Source organism: Equus quagga, chromosome 8, assembly GCF_021613505.1.
Source record: "Equus quagga isolate Etosha38 chromosome 8, UCLA_HA_Equagga_1.0, whole genome shotgun sequence".
In the NCBI taxonomy this organism is placed as follows: Eukaryota; Metazoa; Chordata; class Mammalia; order Perissodactyla; family Equidae; genus Equus; species Equus quagga.
The window spans coordinates 1,254,640-1,280,923 of NC_060274.1; the positions used below are offsets into that span (position 1 = coordinate 1,254,640).

The window sequence follows — 26,284 nt, forward strand, 5'->3', positions numbered from 1 at the left end:
TGTCCTCGTGTTGTAAGGACACCAGTCATTAGATTGGAGCCCACCTCCTCCAGGGCAACCCCATCCTAGCTTGACCGCATCTGCAAAGACCCTACTTCCAAATCAGGTCACACACACAGGTTCCAGGAGGATGCGAATTTATGGGGATGGGGTTCAGCCTGCAGCACCTCGGCCTCGTGTGGCTGTGCTCCATCCTCCTTCCCCCTCTTCCTTTAGACGCACACTCTCCCCATCCCCACAAACTGATGATTTGTTCAGGTCTCTATGGGTTCCTAAGAAGTCCTGGACTGTCCGCCATTCCCCCGATTTTTCTTTCCGGTTTTATCATCGCCCGTCCCCTTTGTCCCGTGGGAGCTGGCCAGGATCCTCCCCTCCACGCCACCTCCCTCAGTCCCTCTGCACGATGGGGCCGTGGAGTTCTTCCCGCCGGAACATCTCTCTGACTTCCATCACCTATGGAACACATTCCCCGCCTCCCCGCGCAGCCTCCGCTCCAGCTCCACCCAGTCATTTGTCTCTTCACACCATCAGCCCTCATGCTGCTGTCCTTTCTGTGACATCTCCTCCACCGACGATGCTCTCCCCACATGTCGTGATCCAGTCAGCTCTGTACTGTCTCCTCGAGAAGCCCTCCCTGATTCTCTCCTTTGGAAGAAATCTCTTCTCCTGAACCTCGTGGCCAAGGGCTCCTCAGAACACGCGTCATGACTTGTGGTTCTTTTCTCCTAAGCAACCAGGAAGGTGGAATCACTGTCTTCTTCACCCGTGTATTCCTGAAATGCTAAGCAGAGCAGGACTCGTGTCATAAAGGTTTGACAGTAGATGGATGATAAACGGCTGAACAGATGAAGAAATGCATTCAAAGCAGCTTTGCTGACACATAGGATGAGAGGTCAAAACCTCCACTTTCTGGCCACAGGAACGAGCAAACTGTAAGCAAAGAAAATGAACTGGGAAACTGACGACTATTCCTTAAGAAGTCTTTAAGGGAAACTGGGTTATAAATTTTCCTTTGGAATTTGAGATAAGATCAATTTAGTTCCTAGAGCCCTGATTTTTTTGTGCAACTTTTTTTTATTCGAATGATGACTTTTACACCAATTAGCTGAGCAAAAGCAAGACATCTTACCTTAAACAAGACACGTGCATCCTTTGAGTCAAGTTTGTTTTCTCTCTGTACATCAGAAGTTGATACTGTCTACGAGGTGATAAATGGACAGTTGTCATAAAACAGGTTTTCAGAAGTGTAAACAGCGATCAAAGATCATCGCCCATCCTGGTGACAGTTCCCTCCCCCGCCCTGTCCTTGCAGACCCCTGCAGAAGGCCCCGGAACCGGACAGCAGCATGGTTTGCTCTCTGTGGGGCCTGATGTCCGTCTGCCCCTCAATGGCCCCCAACCTGACGGGGACCAGGTATAGAATGCCAGTCCCTCAGCGATGCTCCCCCGCCAGACTCCAAGGTGGCTTAGCGCTAACTCCACGCAGCCTTCTTAATGTTCTTTAGTGAACAAGGACCTTTCTACTGCTGCACAATCAATGTCCAGGTGCCCCAGTACCGTCTGCTCAGAACCAGGCTGTGCAGCTGACCCCACATCTCCTCTTCTGTCCACCATCCACTCTGGCCTCAGGCGGTGTCTCACCTCCTCCTCCCTCGGTTCACCTTCTCCTCCTCCCTCTGTCCACCTCCACCCTCTGTCCACCTCCCCAGATGTGTGAGTTCTGGGGAGAGGCAGGGAGGCTGACTGTTGCCGCTATTTTTACTTCTCGAGTCTTTATTCTGCACAACCTACGCATCAGACTGCCCCACTAATTGAGCCTATGGAAGCTGATTATAGGTTGTTCATGCCATTGGGAAAATGTGTGCCAAATGGACTTGGCCTCGTGCTGGATGTCCGCAGGGAGAGGCCATCCTAGGGAGCCCAGACCGAGCAAATGAACTGGGATTTGGATGAAAATAATTCTCTCCATCCTATTTCTCCATCATCTAATGGCATAAATGAAATGTATTGACTTCCTTTACATTAAATCTCATTTATTTTGTACATGGTAAATTAATTCATCCATATAATAACTCCATTACTATACAGACTCATTATTTCCACCCCATTATTCTTTTGTGTCTCATTGATTGTTACTTATTTGGTTTAGAAAGACCACTCTCACTTTGGATAATGTGAAACATATTTAAAGCATAGAACTCACATTCTTTCTCTTAAGCAAAAAGGGGAGTTCCAGCCAATCTTGCTGGTTTTATTTATAGCATTTTCTTTTCTAAGAGAGGACAGGAAAAGTGAGTGCCTGCCTCCATCTCCTCTGGCTCCTCCTCTGTGGTCCCCCCGCTGGAGAGGCTGGAGCCAGCAGGGGCGGCGTCAGCGCGAGGGGCTGGATGTGGACCCCTGTGCCAGGTGCTCAGAGCAAATGCGCGATCAGAGGAGGAATTGTGTCATTGCTTCGAGGGAATGAATTAAACGTGCTTCCTCCTGTGTCTGATTGACAGCCCCGCACAGCGAGGAGCGGTATAAAGGAGCGGCTGCTGCCTGGAGGCCAGTGCTCGCCTGCAGAGCCGGCAGAGTCTCCCCAGAGCCAGAGACCTCATCCTCCCTGGACGCGATTCCCAGCTTGAAATCAGCCATCGTGACAGCTTTTTCACCTACCAGGCAAGAACTTTCTTTTCTTTAATTTACTAAATCATTTCATTGTACTTTAAAGTTCAGAAAAGACTGTTTAGATTTCTAACAGGGGAGAAGGATAATGCAAAACAGATCTATAATTTAAGGTGGGGGGTATGTCTCTGACTGCCCAAAACAGCATCGTGTCTTCACATTGCACTCGTCCTACTTAATTGAAGAACGGCTGAGGCAGTGAGGAAATCCGTTTCAGCATGTTAATTGCAGGGCTATGCTAGGACCTCCCTCGGTGTTTGCGCCAGTCAGGGTTCTTGTTATTTTTATGAATGTACCTGCCTGGGAACTGGGGCAAAGGCTTACGTTTTCAACCACTGAATAACAAGTTTCCACATTAAAGTTTGGTTTTGAGCAGGGACCATGAGGAAGGAATTAGAAAAAAAATTTTTCCGAGAATGTGAAAAAATCATCTGAGAAATTATAGAGACTCCAATTCTAAACATGGTTTATAGCTAAAAAGTACTTTTGAACATTATTTATGAATAATATATAATAAACCTATGAAAAATGCTGTGACTGCCATAGAATATAACTGTTCTTAAAAGTTTGGGGATAATTTGCATATGAAAAGAAAGCTGATGATTAGCATGACTTCTCCTAAAAGGAAGTCAGGTTTGTTGCCAGGGGATGGGGAGGCTGAGGGCAGTCTGAGGAGGACAGAAACTAATCAAGTCACTCTTGATGGAGGTAAGGAGATAGCCCTCAGCAAAGTTATTTTCTGCTTTGATTGCAGAAATAAAAAGAGTTCTACAAGACCTTTATAAGTTCTAGTGACATTCTGTTGCAGAAAGCCTTTGGAAAAGAATATAACCATAAACATACACTATAAATATGTGAAAGTAGACTACATGTTAATGGGAGGGCGTGTGTCCATGTATCTGTAGAATGTATTATATGATATGATACGTAGTAAGTACTACAGTCTAATAACATTATATCCGTTGTATGTATTATATGAATCACACGTAACAAGTATTGCAGTCTAGCAACACTGTATCCCTAATGTATATTGCACGATGTGATATGTAATAGGTATTGCAGCCTAATGATATCGATGACGTAAAGCTGTAGCAACCATGCCAGCGATTCCCGATCCTGCTGTTTTCTTTTTTGTTGTCACGATCCTACGAGATAAGGTGGGACCCTCACGTTCAGGTGACAAGTGGCAGAGCACTGATACTCTGTGACATTCTACTGTTGCAGAAATCAGAGGATTTGATTTTGTTAGAGACAGAGTTCAATTTACTCTGTTTAAGCTCATACTCAGGAGGCTGAGCATCTAGAACTTTGATATTAATATTTTGGACAGAGGTCACCTTTGCCAGAGGCAGCCGTCACCCGCTGTCTGTAGGGGACAGACGGGACACATCTGGTGGATGGTGAAAAGACACAGGGAAAGCACTCCAGATGTGCTCACCCACCGTTTATTTTAAGGCCACTTATGGAGTGCTTACTGAGTGCCAAGTGCTATTCTGTCACAAGCGTTTCCTCCTGGAATGTAATCTTCTTAGGAATCCTATTAACAGCATCCTTACTATCAGTCCTGCACTGGAAGCTCATGGAGCAACGATTCTCGATGCACGGCCATGTGTAGTGTGTTAACAAATACCTGTGTGGTCGCAGTGCTGAGTGAGGCCTTAGGAATATTCACTTGCTTAATTTATTTCTCATAATAACACTATGAGGTGGATATTTTAAACAACTATTTTTCATTCTACAGATGAGGACACTGAGACATGGAGAGGTTAGATAAGCTGCCCTAGGTTGCACAGCTGGTGCCTGAGGGAGCACAGCTTTGAGTCTGGCTGGTCTGGGGCTTGTCTGCTGTGCCCAGCGGCCTCTGCAACGTACTACTTGACAACAACCAAGCTCCTGGGCATGTCTGTGGGTCGATCGTGTAGGGCAGGAGTCTGGACTCCAGAGGGAGCCTGAGGGTCCTGCGAGGCACTCCCTTCCTCTGGGGAATGTGTCTGCTGCCTCCTAGGAAGACTCAAGTCCCAGTGACCAAATATTTCTGCAGACGGAGACTTCACGGATTTCTTCAACTCTGAGAAGTCAGCCACTGTTGGCATCCTAAAGAGGGGGAGAATGAGGGTCTCAGTTTTGGCTTTGACTCACAGCAGCATGCGGCCTGTTGCTGGATGGGGCCTCGGTGCCCCACATGCTCATTCAGGAGATGAGGAAGCTGAGACCAAGGGGACGCACCAAGGTGGAGCAGGGGTTAAAAGTGGAGCGGGCTTCTAGCCAGGTCTCCTGACTTCTGGTCCAGCGTCTGCTGAACCGTGCCAATTGAAAATCCCCAAGAATGGAAAAACAGGCCTGCAGGAAAATAGAAAAGCAGAGCAAAAATGATTACTAAGTAAAATGCTATGATTTTCTGGTTATAGACACCAAATCAAGTTTATTTCTAAGCCATTTATACAGTTATTACTTATTCTATTTAAGTTACAGCACAGCTTTTTTTCTTGGCTATTTACACAAAATGCCTCCATGGATTATTTTCACTATGCTAATATTTTTCTAAACTCAGACTTCCTGGGTTTAAGTCCTGGCTACCCCTCTCCTCAGCAGCATTGGTCTGAGTGAGCACTTAACTTTTCCCATCCTCTATTTGCCCATCTGTAAAATGGGGGTGATAATAATAGCATTTATCTCCTGGGTCATTATAAGGATTAAGTGATACGAATATTTAAACTGTGATTAGCACAGTGCTTGTCAACAAATACTACTCCAATAAATACTAACTATACTTAAAAGATTCCCATTTGAGAAGCAAATTTCATATCTAGATTTTACTTCCTATAAATCCATTTGTTTCTGATTTTTACACACAAACTGTTTGTAATGGGTCATGTGAGTAAAAATTTCAGTCTACACTAAGAGTTGCAGCTGTGTGTTCATAACTGACAAGGGTCTGATTTACCCACAGGGCATCAGCGGCAGAGGGGCGGGATGCTGTGGACGCTGCTCCTGCTGGCTCTGTGGGCCTCGTCCAGCACTCAAGGTGAGTATGGGCCACACCTCCCGTTATCTGCGCTTCTAGGATGTGGCTAAAGGATGAGGGGCAGACAAATCAAAGTTTGTGGTTGGCGTGTCTAACCTGTTAGAACTTTCTTAACCTCATTTTAAATAAATATTTATTTACTTTTGAGTCCATAGAATATGAAATGATTTATTTTTGGAAAATCCAAGTATTAGATAAAAACATCTTTCCACCTAGAGATCCGACATTTTGCTGAGCACATTTTAGGCTTTTTTCCATATGCTATATCTACAACACCAGGAGGATTTGGTGTTTTATAACTTATTTTCTTCCCATCTTTTTCCTACTTAAAAACATATCATAAATATTTTCCCATGTGCTTATTTTCTTACAACATGATTTTTAATGACTGTATAATATTTCATCAGGAGACAAACCTTAATTTTTTTAGACCAATTCTCATTTACATTATTACTTTATTTCCACTGGTACAAAGGATCTCACAAAGAATACTGCTGTGAATAAATCTTTATCAGCATTCGTGATCACATCTTTAGGATAAATTCCAAATGTAAAATTGTGAGTCAAAGGTTTTAATTATTTGAAGGAATTTTGATATTTCAAAATAGTTCTACTGAAGGTGGAACGATTCAGACTTCAATCAGAACACAGTATTCTAATGTTTTAATTTGCCAATATTAGATGAAAAGTTACACTTTGCTTAAAACTTCTGTTCACCAAAGTTTCAAATTATTTAAAATGTTACAATTTTGGTGAGGTGCGATAACTGTTTTTTGCAGTAGTTTAAATGGTGACTCAAAACCTTTCAATTATAGGCTTGAGACCCATCGTTGAATCAGATCCTTGCCTGTAGCGTGAATTACAAGTGGAAGAATGAATTTCTACCAAAAAAAAAGACGGATATGATCATCGTTTATTTAAACCCGATGATCTCAATTAAAAAGAGCAAATAATTCAATTGCATCCTGAAAATGCATCAATAGCAAGGCTAAAGACCAGTTTCTTTTGTAGGATATTTTTCTGGGCAGTTGAATGGTAGAGAGGGATTGCACTTAAGCCTTGATATGGCGTGGGAGAACAGGATAGAGCAGGCAGCCTCAGAGTCCTGGTCTGGGACAAAATGTGGAGCAGGTGCTGGTGTGTAACTCTGGGCACGCTTCCCTCCTTGAGAAAGTCTTGCTGTGGAAAGTGTCAGCTGCTCTAAACAAAGTGCTCAGTGACGTGGTTGGTTTACCTTCTGCCGCACGCTCCCTGACCAGTCAAGGATGGACGCTAGCCCTGTGGACCAGCAGCTGCTTCAGGGACCACACTTTGAGTAACAGCACAGGGAGCGAGGAGAGCAGTTTCACATAAAATACAGCATTAGCGCCCCCTCCCCGCCCCCACCGCCCCGTGAAAGAGAAAGGAAATAATGGAACATTGAGTGGCCCCATTAATTTGCTCGCACATAAAGTCACGGGTGGCCACTCTGAGTACGAGATCGCCTCTCCCGGCTCCTGTTTGCCCTGCTTGCTGGTAACGCCCCTGCTCTGTTCCCTTGGGCAGCTGGTGACCAGGACGAGGACTCTACCTTCGACCTTTTCAGCGTCAGCAACATAAACCGGAAGACCATTGGGGCCAAGCAGTTCCGGGGGCCTGACCCCAGCGTGCCAGCCTACCGTTTCGTCCGGTTTGACTATATTCCACCGGTGAGTGCAGATTATCTCAGCAAGATGGCCAAGATCATGCGGCAAAAAGAGGGCTTCTTCCTCATGGCCACCCTGAAGCAGGACCGCAAGTCCAGGGGTACGCTCCTGGCTCTGGAGGGCCCCGGCCCCTCCCAGAGGCAGTTTGAGATCGTCTCCAACGGCCCAGCGGACACCCTGGACCTCACCTACTGGATAGATGGCGCCCAGCACGTCATCTCCCTGGAGGACGTGGGCCTTGCTGACTCCCAGTGGAAGAACATCACCGTGCAGGTGACAGGCGAGACCTACAGCTTGTACGTGGGCTGTGACCTGATCGACAGCTTCACTCTGGACGAGCCCTTCTATGAGCAGCTGAAAACGGAAAAGAGCAGGATGTACGTGGCCAAAGGATCTGTTCGAGAGAGTCACTTCAGGGTACGTACGGCAGCATCAGGGCTGAGTGCAAGAAGAAGCTTTGCTGAGAAGTGACCATGGGTATCTCTTAATGTAATGCTTGTGTTGGAGTAGGTCAGGTTTGGCCTTGGAGAAGAACACCACTCAGGCACACACATGTAGACTTGCACACATAAACCACACATGCACACTCACATGTGTACAGGCACACACAGACACACACACACGTGCACTCACGCATATGCACACAACACACACTCATGTACATAAATGCCATGCATACACACATGCGTGCTCATGCATCCGCACACAAACGCTACCCACGTGTGCACACATTTACACAATGCACACAGATGCATACTCATGCTCACACACTTGCACACAATAACGCTCACACACATGCATACACACAAACACTATGCACATTTGTGTACTCACTCACATATATGACACCACACATGTGCACACACACAACACACACACCTTTTTAAGCTGGGAATGAGTGGAGTAAGTTGTGGCAGGTGTACTTTTGTACCTGCACAGATGGTCATTGATTTCCAGGTTGACAATTGATTTGATTATCAAAGAATCAACCCGATTCAAATGTTTCTGGTAACCCCAGATCACTTCAGTATGTGGAAACCACTCCCAAATTCCAGTTTTAGTCTGAAGTGTTAGGAGACCAAATTAGCAACTATGCTTTCTAAGGAAAGAGCTTTTGATTTATGAGAGAATGTTCCATGTTCATCTCAGTTGAAATACTTTGGAAGAGGGTTTTTCCAAAACTGCAAGCTTTTAGAACCTGCAATGGCGGTCAGTACCCGGCTGTCTTCCAGGTGTGTGCGTATTCTTTGGAAATAAACGTGTTTAAACTCAGTTATTTGAGTAAAGGGCCTAGAGATGCTTAACTAGTTATTGAATTAATCTTGAGAGGTGATCCCATGACTGTTTATGGTTGACTTGGCCCCTAATGTATCGTGCATTGATCGTGCACAGTGTGGAAGGCAGACTTATCTTACAGACCTATTGTCTACACCTGAGATTGGACCAGTGGATGTTTCCAAGACCTTTAGGCAAATACAAGAACACTAGCAATCATCAGCCTCCCCTGCAAAGAAAGAGCAGGCTAGAACAGCGATCTGAGCATGTTCAGACGAGAAAATTTACCATGTGTCTTCGGGCCAACTTCCTTCTTCTCTGTGCGACACTTTCTTCTCCTTATGTAAACTCCCATTGTCAATGTCATGCTTAAATACGAAATTTCAAAAGTAACCTATACAGGATAACCCAGTACGAAGAAATTTCAAACTTGCTGAGTATAAAAGCGTCAAAAAAAACCCAAACCCATTCTCACTGTTTTAAAATTACATCTTGTATGTTTAAAATGTCATTTAGCGTGACATTAAAGATTCAGTGTTTATTCATTGCTCTATTTCTCTCCTGTGTACATTACAGGGTTTGCTGCAGAACGTCTACTTGGGTTTTGAAAATTCTGTGGAAGATATTCTAAGCAAGAAAGGTTGTCAGCAAAACCAGGGAGGTAGGTGTGCTTTGAACAACTTATTTCATATTTTATTTCCTATCTCAGATGGATTTCTACTACGATGTGTGTGTGTGCGTGTGAATGTGGGCTGGAGGAAATTTAAGTGAAAATATTTGATTAAAGTGCCATCATTGTCTTTGAGTGAGATGGCTGGCCAACTTAGACATGTTAACATCTGAAAATGCTAACTTGCTTAAAAGAATAATTTTGAATATTTTTTAATAATTCAAAATAATCCATTGGCATTTTAGCAAGATTTTAAATATATGAACATTTTCCAGTCTATTAATGTGTGAAGGTCATCTTAATAAGCTAATACTACAGACACTTGTCAAACTTGGATTATGGAAGTTTTCTGATAGTATTCGTGGCTGTTGACACAGTCTTATTATGAAAATCTACACTATTTGAATCATTGGCAGATAATCCCATATTGTCTGTTAATTGCATTTTTAATTTACATCCAACCATAATGTGCCAACATTTTCTTGAGTGTTTAATTTATGAAGGTCACTATATCGGGCTCTTTAAATGCAATATGTCATTGAATCTTCAAAACACCTTTGAGGTGGGCATGTTCATTTTCTTCATTTTACACATAGAGAATCTGAGGGGCAAGGAGGTGCCACTAACTGTCAGGTATAACCACCCGTGAGCAGTGAAGCTGGCTACCTAGCTGGTTTTACAGTCTCCAAAGAAAAGGCTCTTATCTGTTACACGAGTCCATTTTGTGACTTATTTTCATTAAGACCACTTCTTCATGTCATCTGTAAATTATGACAAATATTAATTGTTCTTTTGCGGGTTGACATGCCAACCGTACGTAGGATTTAATGTCTGTAATGCGCAATTGTGGCTGTGCCATCCCGCACCCGAGCCCAGAACAGGAGCTTTGGTCTGACCGCTCAGACGCCCTGCGTCCCTGAGGATGTGGCATCCCAAGTGCTGAGCCAGCCGCTCTGTGCCTCAGCTTCTACCCTGGCAGGCCCTGCAGGCTGAGTTCTGTATCTTTCCATCTAAGGCTGTCCACCTTTCAATCTGTACATCTTTCGAATGTTCGACAAAGTACAAGGCAGGAAAAGGAATTCAGACAGTGATTTTGGGCAGGACTGTGGAGGGAGGACAGACTTTTCATGCTTCCTGCCACTGTCCTCAGTTCCAAACGCCTCCTTTGCTGCAGCCACTGCAGCTCAGGACCACATCTTGTTCTGTCTCTGCAGCTCTGGCTGGAATGACAAGTACCAGTCCTTTTGAGTGAAGTTGTGGCCTTTTTGGGGGAGGAGTGATTTAAAAAGCAAAAAGTTCTGTAAAGGCTAAGACAGTAAACTGACACTCGACTCTAATCCTGCCTGGAAGGTTCAGCAGGACACAGAGGGAGAAGGTGCCTGGGCTGCTGCCTGATGGGGGACAGCCTTGCTCGTCCTTGAATAAAAGCTGAGTGTTCTTTCAGCAGTGTCTCCGCTGGGCAGGCTCATCGCTGTGACAGAGAAAAGGAAAGGGAGACAGTTTACCCTACACAGAAGGAGGATGGAAGTTGCCTTAACCCCAGTCCCAATCGGGCTATAACCTGAACACCACGGTACCCTATTGTGCCTTTTATCAGAAGGGTGAGCGATATGGTAATTCAGGGGCACTTGTCCTGAGTAACTCCTCAGGGTCCGTCTTCACTCAGGCTGCTGTGGATTTCTGGCTACTTTTTGTCGCTGCAGACATTTTCAATCTGATATCTGTGAGTGATGAATGTGTGCATGATTATATGGCCACGTCTGGCCGCAGGCCCAGAGAGGGTGAGGGAAGCTCCTAAGATCAATGTGAATTACAACACAGATTTATAACCAAGCAATAAAATTTCAATGATAAGATGCCGACAGAATTATAGCATTTACAAGTCATAACTGCATGATGGAATGGCTAAGTGAAATAAGGCATTTTAACCCTGTGACAGTCCCCACAGAGGAAGCCGGGCTGGGCTATGGATGAACGAGATGCATCCTGCCTGGGGCCCTGGGCCACGCCAGTCTGAGGCGCCCAGCTCTGTCCGAGGATGGCGCCTGTTTCTGGCCTTCCCAGATCAGTTTTGTAATGTGTGTCATAACCATATATGTCCCATGGATGAGGACTTCAGAGGGCTTGTATGATTCCTGGGGCAGGAGAAGAGAATCCCTAGGATGGGACAATGTGGAAGTCCGTCCTCGCCTGCAGGGGATTCTGTGAGGCTGGCGGAGGAAGGATGTCAATGTAGAAAAAAGGAAGTTGAAGTCTCTATGAAATTACGTATTTAGCATGAGGACAGTTGAATCTGCCTTAATGCAGAACAAAGAGCCTAAAGAAAAGGTTTAGGATGGAAAAATGGGACAAACAGAGAGTTGAGAGGGGTTGTCAGGATTTACGGAGAACACGTGGCTGAAAAACAGATTTAGAGCCAGGGATCAAAACAAGGAACTGCCAGAAAGACAGGAAACTTACCTCTAATTGGTTTGGATAAGACGCACGATGCAAAATTCCAGCACCGGTGCGGACAAACGTGTGGGTCTAATGTTTTTGAATTTTTCTGTTGCTAAGCTAAACTTCTGCTTTGGGCTTTAATTTTTTAAATTTATCTCTTTATTTATTTATTTATTTTTTGAGGAAGATTGGCCCTGAGATAACATCCGTGCCCATCTTCCTCTGTTTTGTGTGTGGGATGCCACCACAGCGTGGTTTGAAGAGCAATGTATATGTCCACACCCCAGATCCGAACCCAAGGGCAGAAGCAGAGCAAGCATATTACCCACTGCGCCACCAGGCAGGCCTCCTGGGCTGTTAATAAGGCGTGTAGAGGAAGCAGGACAGAGTCCTTTTTGAAAAGCATGGAGGTAGTTGGGAACTGTGGCCATCAGCCCTTCCCGTGGTTTTCGGGTGCGATGGAGCATTTGGCCGCTGCAGGAACAAGTGACAGTCTCACCCAGGTGCTGGCTCACGATTCTGGCCACACTATGGCAGCACCAGCCCTGCTCACTGTTCTCGGTGTCCCCCCCCTTAGCGGAAGCCAACGCCATCAACGAAAACACAGACACGCTGCACCTGAGCCCCCAGATCAACACGGAGTACGTGGGCCAGAGCTCGGAGAAGAGGCCCGAGGTGTGCGAGCGCTCCTGCGAGGAACTGGGCAGCATGATCAACGAGCTGTCGGGGCTGCATGTCATCGTGAACCAGCTGCACGAGAACCTGCGCAAAGTGGTGAGTGCCCGGGCGGCAGGGCCGGGAGGTCGGGCCGACCCCCTACGGCCCCGTGTCCTCTGCCACTAACCCCTGTCTGGTCCGCAAACACGCTGGACCCATGTAAAAACCCACTGTTGACAGGGGCTGGTCGTGGCAGGTTCTCCAGGGATGTTTGGTTAAGATGCAGTGTGGCTAGAGGACTGCTGGGTGGGGCAGGAGGGGGATTCTGAGTGAAAATATGGTCACGGGCGACATATTCTCCAAAAGGAATTCTTCACTTGGGGAAATTCATCTCCTCTGTGAGTAAAACATACATGGAGGGGGACACTCACTTAAAGGATGGAGTGTGGTGAAGAACGGTCACAGAGGTTTGAGAAGTGTGTCCCTGAGGATGTGAGGAAATCATAGCCTCATCTTCACACCACATCAAAGGGGAGAAAGAAGTGTCTGAAAGGCTTTAGGATGTGTGGGTTAGGGCTTAGAAAGGGTTGCCCGCAGTGACCAGTTGTCTCAGCCATGTTGTCCCGTGATATCCCCACGCTGAGCACACGCCTGGTCCAAAGTGACCGTAGCTTGTGCCCCAGGGACGTGAAGGAAGTGATGCCACAGAGGCAGGGGGACAGAGGTAGGGGGGTGGGCAGGACAGCAGAGGGAAGGAGGTCTCCAGCCTGGGGTCTCGTGTCCTTGAGGTGCTGCAGACAGATGCTCAGAGTGGGGTACTCCTGACTCCCCATCACTGCCGCCTCCACCCTTTGCTCCACAGCAACAGGCCCTGAACTGAGCTCTGATTCTGGTCCAGGACGCGGTGGGACCAGCACAATTTCCATGCTGTGGGGAGGTAGAAGGAACGGGTACAGCAAGGGCAACTCTTGTCAAAGGCCAGGCACTGGCTCAGGAAGCACCCAAGATGGAGGACCCCTTCTGGAATCTTCCTCCGCGTAATGGCGTTGGGGCAGGAATGGGGAGCGGGGGTTACGACGGTCTCCCCCACCCAGCGCTCATTGAATCCCCACGGTGTGCAGGGGAGAAATGAAGAATTCTAAGACATGTTAGCAGCGTGCTCTGCTTTGTGGGCAATCTTCATAAATGTTGGGGGTTTCTTCCTGAGAGTTGCGTTAGGGGCATCATCTTTAGGTCCACGATACATCAGGACACAGTGCCTCCTCCTGGCTGAAGTGCTGATGGCGGGTCACAGGGTCGTCCTGGAGAGAACCAGAAAGGAGAGGATGGGGCAGGAGAAAATGAGCCTTCACCTGGCAGCTTCTCACACTCAAACTGAGAGTTCAGGACAAATTTACTTAACTTGGAGTCAGGGATTAAGGAAATTTGTGAACTCCCTGAAATTGCACAAAAAAATCAGGACAGGTAGGCTTCTGTGCATTTTGTGCAGGAGAGAGAGAATTCAGATCTTCCCTCTGATTCTCAAAAGGCCTATGGCTCCCAGATTAGACGTCTCCGCTTAGGGGAAATGCACCCACGTAATTATGTCTGTTTGTGCCTGCCGTTGTGTTATCAGAGCACGTCTGTTGTATTTGGAAGAATGGATGAATTCAGGAATGGAAAGCTAGTTTTCAGTTGCAGTTGGCGGAGAGGGGCCTCCTTCTCCCGTCCAGCTCCAGCAGGTGGCTTCGTCTACAGAGGCATGGCGGCCTCAGTGATAGAACCGACTGAGCAGACAGGAGAGGCAGCGAGCTTTTAGAATAGATGTTAATTTGGTGCTTACGAGTGAGGGGGCAGCAGTGGAAAATTGGTGTAAACCATGCAGTCTGTTTGGCTAAGATCTCAGTGATACAAATCTACTTAGGGTTGAATATGTCATCCTTTACGGGGCTGTACCATCCCGGGCGGGGTGGCCCCACACACCTGCTGGTTTCCACTCTTGACTCAAGAGCTCTGTAATTAGGGAGGACCGTTCTTTCGCATCCTAGAGCATGATGGACCTGATTGTGTTCCTATCTATACTTAAATCTTTCCCTCCATTTTCCAGTCGAATGATAACCAGTTTCTCTGGGAGCTCATTGGCGGCCCTCCGAAGACGAGGAACATGTCCGCTTGCTGGCAGGACGGCCGGTTCTTTTCGGAAAATGAAACCTGGGTGGTGGACAGCTGCACCAAGTGTACCTGCAAGGTGAGACCCAGGAGCGCTGTTCTCCTCTCGGGGGGTGGGGGCTGGAAGGCAACGTGCAGGGGGCCAGTCATCCCTCAGCCGCCACTTAACTCTCAGTGTGTCATGATGGCTCGGAGATGGGTGGTGTTCCCTGGTTCACTGTAAAGCGTGTGGAGATGGAGGGAATGAGGAGAAGAGCCGTGGAAGTGGAGGTGACTGTCCGTAAGGCTGGAACCAAACTCATCGCTTTGCACATAAAGAGACCAAAACCCAGAGAGGTGAAGTGACTTGGCCAGCGTCACCAGGTGGTCAGAGCTGGCCGGCTATCCCTCCAGACTGTGTTTAACTCCATTCTGTTCTGCGAGGGCCTTGAGGCTCCACAGAAACGTCTGGGAATGCAGCCTCCACCAACAGTGGGAGGCACAGGCCATTTACTTCCTTCCTTTTACTCCACGTCACTCAGTTTCCACTGGCAATGGTCTCGGACGTCAGGCGGTACACGCCGACCTTGCCCATCCTTTCTCCCCTCCTGCCGACAGTACAGGAGGGTCCCTGTTGTGTTCTACTTGCTCAGCGGTTGGAGAAAGAAGGACAGGGACATGGAGAGCCCTGCTCTGGGCACTAACGAGAGAGAGGGGATAAAATTTTCGAAGCTCTGTGTGTAATGTGTAGCATTCACGGGGCAGAAATCATTGCAGCCACTCTGTCGACCCTTTTCAATCTAGCCCTTGTACCGCTGTTTATTTTTTCAAATGAGTGTTACATGAATACCTCTCTTTATTTGCAGAAATTTAAAACCGTTTGCCACCAAATCACCTGCCCCCCAGCGACCTGCGCCAACCCGTCCTTCATCGAAGGCGAATGCTGTCCGTCCTGCTTCCACTGTAAGTGTGGCCCTGGAAGGGGGCGCACCTCTGCTCTCGGGGGGTCTGTGGATTTAACTACTTGTTTGTTTCCACTTGCTGATTCGGCCGAGAAGGGTGAGGCTTAGACTAGATCCAAACAGAGAGAAGGAAGCCGAGGACGCTCCACTCCCGAGGTTGTCCACTCTTCTTACTCACAGTGACGAGGAAGAGTCTGAAGTCCTCAGAAGTCAGGGACCCGAGGGCTCTGTCCTGGCCTGTCACCTCTCCATGAGGAAGCCGAACCCCAGGGATCAAGGAGAGAACCCTGACTTTCAGTCCCGAATAAATACCCACCAGCGAGTCACATGCCACCAACTTGTCACTCCGGGGCACGAGGACACTGAATAATCCTCACAAACACACCGTGGAGAAAGGATGCCAAAGACCACATCCCAAGTGATAAATTCTAAATCATAACAATACATTCCAAGGAACAGACACCGGGGGGGAGGGATGGGAGGGCGTAACCGTCCTCAGGTCCCTGTGGTGTGGAAACTGCATGGGCCCTAAAGCCTTCGATTGGGGTCTCCCCACCGCATCCCACGCCTGCCGGTGGGACCATCTTCCAAGGTCAGCTTCTCTGAGGCGGTGTCGGTGCACCTGATCTCTCAGTGGCTCACTATTGCCAGGTGATTTAATAGACGCCCCAGGTCCGTGCTGAAGGCCCTTCTGCATTAACCCTGCGATGCTCGTCTCACGAAAACCCCTCTCCGTTCCCCAGACACACACGACATTCTCCTGTCTCTGAGCCTTCGCTCAAGCTTTCTCAGTCTTTCTTTCTGCACTGTCCTAAACCACAGCCATCCATCCACACGCAATTGCATGGCCACCAGCTCTGTTCTGAGTCCCTGGTCCCCCCCCTCCCTTCACTGGACCGTGTGGTGTTTGTACTTCTTTCATGGCACGAGTCTCGTTCACTTCCCTCTCCTCCTGTCATCTGGCAGCGTTGATTGAACTGTTCGTTCCTAGGAATTTTCTCTAAAATGCCTGGTTCGTCTTTCGCTATTTTCCATCCTGTATTCCTGGTCTGGGGGCCCGGACGTTGAGGACACAAAGGTTTGGGACGCGCTGCCTCCCTGTGCCATCTGGAGCCTTGTCGTAGCATCTCCTCCCTCCAGGCCCCCTCTGCTTTCCACAGGCCCTCCATTTCGAGGGTGAGCCTGGCGTCAAGACTCGCCTTGGCTGTGGGGCCGGCAGGGGGCTAGATAAAGAAACTTCCTTCTGTTGGTGGCCCCAGATCTTGTGTGTCATCCCTTGGATGTGGACGATGAACAGATTTGGAGACAGGCTCAGGCTCTGCCTGTCTATGATTTTGAGCAAATCGTAAATTTTATGGGTTTCAGATTCATTATCGCTAAAACACAGAAAGATTATGCCCCCTCCGTAAGGTTGGCTCATGATTAAGATAAACAGTACAATATATGTGAAAGTGCCTGATCTATATTATGTGTTAAATAGACATTCACCAAATGAGATGGTACTGCAGAGCATAAAAACGTCACTATGAAAACCTAAGATCCACGTTAGATTAAAGGAAGATATTTTACTCTATTGAGAGAATAATAGCACAGAAAAAGGCCTCCTGACAATTCTTCTCTTTTTTCCTGCTTTCTGGAACATTGAATCGTAGACATTCACAGGGTTCTTCACCACGTAAATATGACAGTAGGGTATATAGCATCTTTTACTGTTTACCAGATCAATCTCTGCATTAAGTTACTGACTTTTCTTTTATTTAGGGATTGTAATTTCCTGTGAAGAATGTCTTTGCAGGAAATTGCTTGCTTTTTTCTTTTGAGGAAGATTAGCCCTGAGCTAACAACTGCCAATCTTCCACTTTTTGCTGAGGAAGACTGTCCCTGAGCTCACATCTGTGCCCATCTTCCTCTACTTTATATGTGGGATGCCTACCACAGCATGGCGTGCTGAGCGGTGCCATGTCCGCACCCGGGATCCGAACCAGTGAACCCCGGGCTGCCGAAGAGAAACGTGCGAACTTAACCCCTGCGCCACCAGGCTGGCCCCAGGAAATTGCTTTTTTAACTTATCCCATTTTAAATTATTTGGAACTAAATTTGTGACCTGTAGTTTCAACCAAAAATTGAAAAATTCCATTACCATATATAAATCAGCAAATGGAGGTTAGAATGGAATTAAATTAAACCTTAGTAACACCAAGATGCGCTTCAGGACCTGCTTTTGTAAGCCATTTGAGAAATCCGTAGACACTTTCCCGGACACGCATGGTTGAGGTTGCTCAGACGTGGACATGCTCCCCGTGCATCCACTGAACCACCCGTCCGTCCTCTCCTGGGCAGGTGGCCCCTGAGCTCCGGCCCAGGGATGGACGTTGGGTAACTGGAGGACTTTGCCCACACGGCAGTGCTCACCCTCGGGGCGCCCCCCTCCGTGGGAAGTTGCACACCCCTTCTGCCCAGTACATGGTTCTGCCACATGGCCCAGTGCGTGTGCCTCTCCCTTCTGTGGCCAGTCACGGGGCAGAGGCTTGACCAGCCCTTGTGCTTCCCACCCAGCAGCAGATGGTGAGGAGGGCTGGTCCCCGTGGGCAGAGTGGACCGAGTGTTCTGCCACCTGTGGGTCTGGCACCCAGCAGAGGGGCCGGTCGTGCGACGTCACCAGCAACACCTGCTTGGGGCCGTCCATCCAGACGCGGGCGTGCAGCCTGGGCAAGTGCGACAACCGCAGTGAGTGTCAGAGGCTCTCCAGCCGTCCTGGGGGGCGGGGTCAGCATCCCCCCAGACCTTTGGGTTTTGGGGTTGGGCGAGGACGGGCTGCCGGCTGCCATTTCTGGGAGGTGCGTAGCCTTGTCCAAGGACTCCAGCTGGCTGAGGTCTTTCCCAGCTCTTCCCCTCCTCTCCAGCGGGCTTGGTAAACTCCAGGGACAGGCAGCCCCCCGGGGCCGTTTGCTAAGTGGCCCTAGCCGCTGATGTCTTTGTACTTCTCCGTGTGCTAGTCCGGCAGGACGGCGGCTGGAGCCACTGGTCGCCTTGGTCCTCCTGCTCCGTGACCTGTGGGGTCGGCAACATCACGCGAATCCGGCTCTGCAACTCGCCGGTCCCCCAGATGGGGGGCAAGAGCTGCAAAGGGAGTGGCCGAGAGACAAAGGCCTGCCAGGGTCCCCCCTGCCCGAGTAAGTGGGGTGCAAGCCGAGGTTGGGAGTGGGTGCGTGCAGACAGCTGGGACCAGGGCCCCGGGGCCAGGCCCATGCGGCCAGCTTCAGTCCCGCAGACTCTCAGAGCAGGGCTTGAGCAATAAAAGGGAGAAGCCGGCCCTCGGGATTAACGCCCATCGCCTGCGCTTGGCTCTGACTTGTCTGAGCTTGCTCAATTAAACTCTAATTCATCTACCATTGAGACAAAAACAAGCCAGAACCGTGGGAACTGTTATGGTGTGCGCTGCGACTGGGGGAAGCATGGATGGTGCAGAATGATGTGTCTCGGGAGACGGCCTCCTCTGCAGTCTGGGGCGGGCTGGAGTCTGAATTTACAGGAAACATGCGGGTTCAAAAGGCCAGCCCGTCTTGGGAAAACTGACTTATGCAGTGTGTTGAAACTCAGTAAAAAGGAGAGGGTAGCCTGTTACCTTTCACTGTGAGGTCATCCACTGGGCTGATGCTGAACGATGACCATTTCGAATGAACTTCAGCTTCACACAACGTTCTAGAAGCTCGCACCTCTGGGGCATGACGGACCTGCGCCTGCAGCCAGCAGGCCCTGGTCGGCAGCTTCTAGACGCTAAGATTGTATGATTTCTCTGTCCAGAGGTAAAAACGAAACCAGCTGAAATTTCCCATCTCCATCACCCCCTGGTGTTAGGGTCGTGAAAGGACTTTCTTACCAATTTTTCCTGCGACCCATGGAGATGCCCCATCACCGGGTTCTTCCCCCTCGAGCCCACAGCCCCGGTGGCCTTCCCTCTCCTTGACCCTCTTGGTGCTCTCTCCCTGCAGTTGATGGGCGGTGGAGCCCCTGGTCCCCGTGGTCAGCCTGTACGGTCACCTGTGCTGGAGGGATCCGGGAGCGGACGCGTGTCTGTAACAGCCCGGAGCCGCAGTACGGAGGGAAGGCCTGCGTGGGGGACATCAAGGAGCATCAGATGTGCAACAAGAGGAGCTGCCCCGTAGGTGGGTGTGCACGCCGCCTGCCCAGCCCTCCGGATCCCGCTGTCCCTGGGTCTGTACACTTCAGCCGGAGCAGTCTTTGAGGAAACCACTGAGTTTTTATGTTGATCAAAAGTCTAAACATTTTTGGCAAATATATAGAAAGCATAAAAAAGAAAGATCAACTCTGTGCACGTAAAGATCACGGCTTTTGACATCTGTGATATGTCCCTCCGGCATTTTTAGGTAAAAGCAGAAAACACACGCAATGCAGCACAGAACACTGTACATGATGAATGTCTTAGTGTACACGTGCTCCTGGAAACTACTCCATTTTTACCATTTAAGGATATCTTCCTGGAGATGATAACTTTGGGTGGCTGTCTGGTGTTGCCCTGTATGGACATCACCAGCATGCTCCTACAAGCTCAGCTGCACTGCAGCTAAAATGCATAGAGGCTGATAGGGCAGCCCCAAGCCTCTGGGGCTCAGACGGGGTTTCTGTCCTCTGTGAGTGACTGGTGCATAGTTAATCATGGTGCTGCCTGGACCCAGAGTTAACCCTGCTCTGCTTGCCCCACACAGACGGCTGCTTATCCAACCCCTGCTTTCCGGGAGCTGAGTGCAGCAGCTTCCCCGATGGGTCCTGGTCCTGCGGCTCCTGCCCAGTGGGCTTCCTGGGCAACGGCACACACTGCGAGGACCTGGACGAGGTGGGTGCCCCCGCCTCGGGCAGAAGGGTGCCTCGGGGAGAGCGGGGAGTGACGGGCTCCTGTCTGCTTGTCCCCGCAGTGTGCCGTGGTCACAGATGTCTGCTTCTCCACGAGCAAGGCGCACCGCTGTGTCAACACCAACCCGGGGTTCCACTGCCTGCCGTGCCCCCCTCGCTACAAAGGCAGCCAGCCCTTTGGTGTCGGGCTGGAGGCGGCCAGGACCGAAAAGCAAGTGAGCAATGCCGGCTTTGTTTTTGTTGCAGGCTCTAGAAAGTCGGGCAAGAGTCCCAAAAACGGAGTGGGGGAGAGAGAAGAAAAAGGGCGTCATTGTGGGAGAGACACAGAGGGTACTCAATCTCAGGGAAGCTGTTAGAGCCCCTGCCTGCCATTGGCCCGACCAGCATGGGGACGCAGAGCTGAGTTTTCATGCAAAGAATCCAGGACCAGGGTGACCGCTTTTTCGTGCATCAGTAACACCATGTGGTCATCTGTGGGCTCAGACGTGACCTTGGTGTGGCAGGGTGGGGTCACTGAAGAGTGCCCCAAGGCCCCTTCTAGAAAGAACAACGTTCCAAGTTTCTGGATGCGTGCCCAGCAGCGTCCTCTGGGGAGGAAACCCGCACCCCCGCTCTTGGCCCTGATGGCAGCCTCAGACCCCTCCTGTCAGGGTTAGGGTCTCAGATGGTATCCTAAGCCCTTCATCATGTAGGTGTGTGAGCCTGAAAACCCGTGCAAGGACAAGACGCATAGCTGCCACAAGCACGCAGAGTGCATCTACCTGGGCCACTTCAGCGACCCCATGTACAAGTGCGAGTGCCAGACGGGCTACGCAGGCGACGGGCTCATCTGTGGGGAGGACTCCGACCTGGATGGCTGGCCCAACAAGAATCTGGTCTGCGCCACCAACGCCACCTACCACTGCATCAAGGTGAGACCGGACGCTTCAGCCTACCCCCGACTCCAGGAATTCCCGCTTGGGGTGGTCGTGTCCCATTGGGAGATAACTTATTGGTCTAAACCGTTGGAGACTCCAAATCGTTCCCAGCTGCCTCCTACACTCCACGTGGGTTTCCTTTCTTGAGACAATGACATAGCAGAAAGAGGGCGCGTTTTGCCCACATTTGTGGGGCGGAGGGGAGCCTGGGTGTGATGTCACCAGGGCCATCAGCCAGCATCTCAAGGCATCTGCCTAATGGATTTCTATCATCAGGTTGAGCCCTTTCTCCATGAATTTCATTCCAGTACATTCCAGGGATTACTATGAAAAGAAGCCATATGGCCACACTGCTCATTGGTGGGAGCTGGGGGGAGAAGATATTGCATCTAATATATGTTTGTTGACTGAATACAAAGATAGCCTTGAAGTCAGGGAGGTGAGCAAGGGATCCTCCTTATGTGGGGACATAAGCAGACCCCACACTGTTCCAGGGCTGTGGAGAACCTGAGGTGTCTTCAGATGGTCACTCAGTCAGATTTAGCAAACAGTTTTCTTGGCAAAGACCCCAGTGTGCTGCAGTGGAGGAAGCGATCAGGCCACCTGGGAGAATGAACTTGCTCCGGATCTGTAACAGGGCATTGCTTTCCCGAGGCCGCTGTAGCCAAGGACTACAAACCTGGTGGCTGAGAACAGCGGAAATTCATCCTCTCACAGTCTGGAACCAGGAGTCTGGAATCACGGTGTCACCCCAGTCCCTCTGGAGCTTCCAGGGAGGCTCCTTCCTGCCTCCTCAGCTTCTCATGGCTCCAGGCGTCCCTTGGCTTGCGGACACATCACTCCAATCTCTGCTTCTGTCTTCACCTCGCCACCTCCTCTGTGTCTGTCCCCAAACTGCCTCTGTCTCTCTCTTATAAGGACACACCTGGTTGTCTGTGGGACCCACCTGCATACCCCGGGATAAACCCATCCTTTCAAGACCCTGAACTCAGTCACATCTTTTGCCATCTAAGGTCATGTTCACTTTTACCATATAAGGTGATATTCACTATTTCGTCAGATAAGGTAACACTCACAGGTTCCAGAGATTAAGGCATGTCGTATATTTTGGGAACCATCATCCAGTCCACTATATAAAATGTCCCAAAAAGTTTTAGAGTAGTTTTATGCCTTAATAGCTTCAGCAACATGAATGCTACAGATTGGCGAAGGACGTCATTTGAAAGTCTACATATATTCCTCTATTTTGTATTTATTTGTTCTCGTGGATTTTGAATAACAGAAGTTATAATTTAAATTTTGTTTCTATCTCCCTTGATTAAAGATGGCAGATGTCAACTGGAACAAAAAGCGACTCTGCTTTGAACAAACCAAGGCCACGTTTCCACCTGCCTTGCATGTCCCTGACCACAGCCCACCGTATCCCGCCATCCCCAACATGAGGAGCTTGGGGGTCGAGCTTGATGTCTCCATGGGGAATGGGTGCTTGTTGAATTGATTATTGTAGATTTCCGTTAAGCATCAACAGTACCCAAGATGCCACGGCGGAAACCACGGAAGGTGTCCGTCAAGCTAAGACTGTGCTGCTCTGAGGTCGTCCTACATTTTTTTTTTCATTTTTGTGGAAAGAGGTGCCCCCTGGGGCTTCTGTGACCTGTGCATTAATGTCACTGGAACACACGCTTTCTGCCCTTTTTTGTGTTTCCACTTCCCTCAGGTCGTTAGTGTCTGCACAGCTCAGCTTTCAGTTAAAACACAGTTGGACAGAAATGAAACGATCTTTTTCCCCAATTACACGTTATCCACTTACTGCAAAGAGCTGAAATGGGGGGAGCAATTTGGAGTCCTCAGCCTCAGTTTCTGAACAGATCACTGCACCTTCAGAGACTCGGGCATCTATTAGCTAATGAGGGTTAAAATCAGCTTTGATGGATGAGTCAGAGTTTGTGGGGAGCCCGGGGGACTCTGGAGGCTCTGCTCCCTTCCACATTCTCACGGGACCACAGTCCCTCACTCTTGTCTGTTTCTCTGGGTTTTTGGCAGTCACACAGGGATCCAGGCTCAGGATGCAGCTTCTTTTATCTCAACCCACTAGTGGTGGTGACATAATTTCTAGGGCAGCACTTGAAAAGAAATTCATGTGCCTCTGGCCTCGCTGCAAGGTCTCTTATCTTCTGCTCTTGATTGAACACAGATGTCTGACATGGACGTCGTCAGCTCTGCCCTCTCCATTTTATTTAGCCTGCCTTCCTGAGCGAAGGGGGCTCTGCAGAATGTGTTTGTAACTGCTATCCTTCCTCCCATTGCAGGACAACTGTCCCCTCCTGCCTAATTCTGGGCAAGAAGATTTTGACAAGGACGGCATTGGCGATGCCTGCGATGATGACGATGACAATGATGGCGTCGATGATGAGAAGGTCGGACGGGGCTGTGCCGTTTCTCGATTTCACGAGTAAAGGGATCAGAGGAGAGGAGTGCTTTATGCCACATAGTCCTATAAATGCCATTGTCTTGGACAGTATTCCTGCATAAGTCATTCCCAAAAGTCACAAAGAGAGAATGTTGATCTTTTCCAAAAGTGAATTAACCAACCAGAGCATGGAACCATCTGGGGTGCTCTGCTGGAAATGTTTTTAACAGTTTAATTTACTTTTAATTGCATACAGAGGGACTTATCTACCCTTCCTCTGGTGGGGTACCAATGATAGGCGAGGCTGTCACCTCAGTGAGTGATAAACTTGCCTTTGTGGCAATATTTAGATGTGACCATCTTCTGAGAAAATTGTTGCAAAACATAAATGATTTAACATATTAGTGCATAATGTGGCACTTGTAGGGGTGGATAACCTAAATTTTTATTCACAGCTTTCCTACATCTGACTCTCCTTGATCCATTGACTCTTCATTCATTCATTCAGTGGACATTTAAGTTTCTATCCTCACCACGAGCTATATGGTATATTATTTTTGCCATATAAAATCTCAACCTTTTTTTAGCAGGGGACAGATGCATAAATAATTGTGAGATGATTTGCTACCAAGAACGTGTTGGTGAGGGCTTGCCGGCTCTGTTTTCTTCATCTCTACGTTGATTTTTGGAGCTACTCTGAGAACATGACTTAGAAAAGCAAAGCCATTTGATGAGCAATCCAGTAAACATTCCCGTGCTATTTCTTAAACTCTTGCCTTGTTCTTTTCTAGGACAACTGCCAGCTTCTCTTCAACCCCCGTCAGTTTGACTACGACAAAGATGAGGTTGGGGATCGCTGTGACAACTGCCCTTACGTGCACAACCCCGCTCAGATCGACACGGACAACAACGGGGAGGGTGACGCCTGTTCCGTGGACATCGACGGAGACGGTCAGTTCTGCTTGTGGGCTTGAGGTTCAGAGCTAGAAGTGTTTGCAGACCTCATGGTTCATTCTGTGCTTGTTGGATCAGCTCAATTTCATCCATATGCTAATACAAGATTAAATGATTCATTAAGCTGTTCTCATAGGAGCCTTGTCTTTCCCCATGGGTCTGTGGAAGGGGCCGCCTGCCTCAGGACCACTCTTTGGCATCCTCCTTTGTCCTACCCCAGGCTCCTAGTGCAGTGTCCTTGTGCCCTTCCTGGTGTCTTCTGTAATGCACACCCCCATTCAAATCTCCAGGAGCCCAGTCCTCTCTCCTCACCAAACTGTGTTTCTGGGCAAGGTCTCATGACAGCATCTGCCTCTCCTGGGACATTTCTATCCTCACCTTGATTTCTTGCCATCATTGAATCTTTCATGGCAAAACTCCTCCAAGGTTTCCAGGTACCCACAGACGTTGGCGATCTCTGACACCACCAGGTCCCAGTGCCCTGGGAAGCAGCCCTGTACCTCACAGCACAACCTCGCCCTTTGGGTTTCTGCACACCAGGCTCAGGAGACTTACACCCATGCTTCTACTACCCCATTCTGCACGCTGGCACTAGCCTCTGCCCTGTGTCAGCTCTCACCCCAGGGGCTCGCCCTCCCCACTCTCCCCTGCATTTTGTCTGCTAGCATACTTTCATGGGAGTAACCTTCTGTAATGCTGACTTGGGTTTCCACCCACCTTGCTGCTCTCTAGGGTTTACAGCAGCTGGGACCTTGGGGTGACTCCCTTCTCCTGCCAGGACAAACAGACACTGGGCCTTGACTCTGTGTTTTTCCTTCTGACTCACAGATTTGAAGCTTTGCTGCCCTTGTGCCTCATTACTGGCAGTATCATTGCCGTCCCTTGCTAGTTTGTATATTTTCTCAACTCCAATGTTGATGGAATTCATTATCTATTTTCAGATTTCTTGAAATAAGGTATTACACCTAAAAATCCATCAAACTCTGCCATTGTTATTTTTCTGCTAGTGTAGGAAATGGATGAGAAGGCAACATAACTTAGGAATCTAACCAGTTCCTAGGAGCTCAATGCATATCTCCTGAAAGCAGGTTAAGGGAGGTAATCAAAGTAGGGAACTCAGAGATTTACATTGTGACAACACATTTACTAAGTCCTCATTGGGTGGCATTATCTAGAAAGCTCCGAGTTGGTTCTATTTTAAACTAAGGGAATTTAAATTTTAGTGGGAAATCTGACACGCATTCTTCCACACATCTAATAATCTTTGCATTTTACCATATCCTTAGATCACTTTTTTGAAAAGCAATGTGCTCTTTCTAAACACATCAGGCTTCTGTTCTTTTTTTATTCCCTTGAATCCTTGCAGATGTCTTCAACGAGAGAGACAATTGTCCGTACGTCTACAACACTGACCAGAGAGACACCGACGGTGATGGCGTGGGTGACCACTGTGACAACTGCCCCCTGGTGCACAACCCCGACCAGGTAATTGATTAGGCGATTGATCAGGTTGTATCTATGAGCAGAAGGAGGGTTGAGGACCTGATCAGTCAGAGATGTATATGCCTTTGTGGTTTTCCATTAGTTCTGGCAAGACATGACAGCACAGGCTTTTCCATAGTTTTAA

At 48.7% G+C, this 26,284-nt stretch overlaps 1 protein-coding gene across 2 annotated transcripts in view; it reads left to right on the plus strand.

Annotated features, from left to right (window-relative positions):
• The first annotated feature begins 2,405 nt into the window (after positions 1 to 2,405).
• THBS2 (thrombospondin 2) overlaps positions 2,406 to 26,284 on the plus strand; it is a 32,562-nt gene continuing 8,683 nt past the window's right edge. Inside the window, exons 1-16 of one of the 2 annotated variants that reach the window (XM_046669493.1) lie at positions 2,406 to 2,658; positions 5,615 to 5,689; positions 7,235 to 7,791; positions 9,226 to 9,310; positions 12,336 to 12,532; positions 14,502 to 14,642; positions 15,409 to 15,505; positions 18,061 to 18,231; positions 18,501 to 18,677; positions 19,497 to 19,670; positions 20,232 to 20,359; positions 20,439 to 20,591; positions 21,069 to 21,287; positions 23,603 to 23,710; positions 24,495 to 24,654; positions 26,024 to 26,142. In XM_046669493.1, coding sequence (XP_046525449.1) covers positions 5,638 to 5,689; positions 7,235 to 7,791; positions 9,226 to 9,310; positions 12,336 to 12,532; positions 14,502 to 14,642; positions 15,409 to 15,505; positions 18,061 to 18,231; positions 18,501 to 18,677; positions 19,497 to 19,670; positions 20,232 to 20,359; positions 20,439 to 20,591; positions 21,069 to 21,287; positions 23,603 to 23,710; positions 24,495 to 24,654; positions 26,024 to 26,142 — 2,538 coding nt within the window. In that variant the 5' untranslated portion in view covers positions 2,406 to 2,658; positions 5,615 to 5,637. The remainder of the gene's footprint in view (positions 2,659 to 5,614; positions 5,690 to 7,234; positions 7,792 to 9,225; positions 9,311 to 12,335; positions 12,533 to 14,501; positions 14,643 to 15,408; positions 15,506 to 18,060; positions 18,232 to 18,500; positions 18,678 to 19,496; positions 19,671 to 20,231; positions 20,360 to 20,438; positions 20,592 to 21,068; positions 21,288 to 23,602; positions 23,711 to 24,494; positions 24,655 to 26,023; positions 26,143 to 26,284) is intronic. The other variant, XM_046669494.1, reaches the window with a different exon arrangement.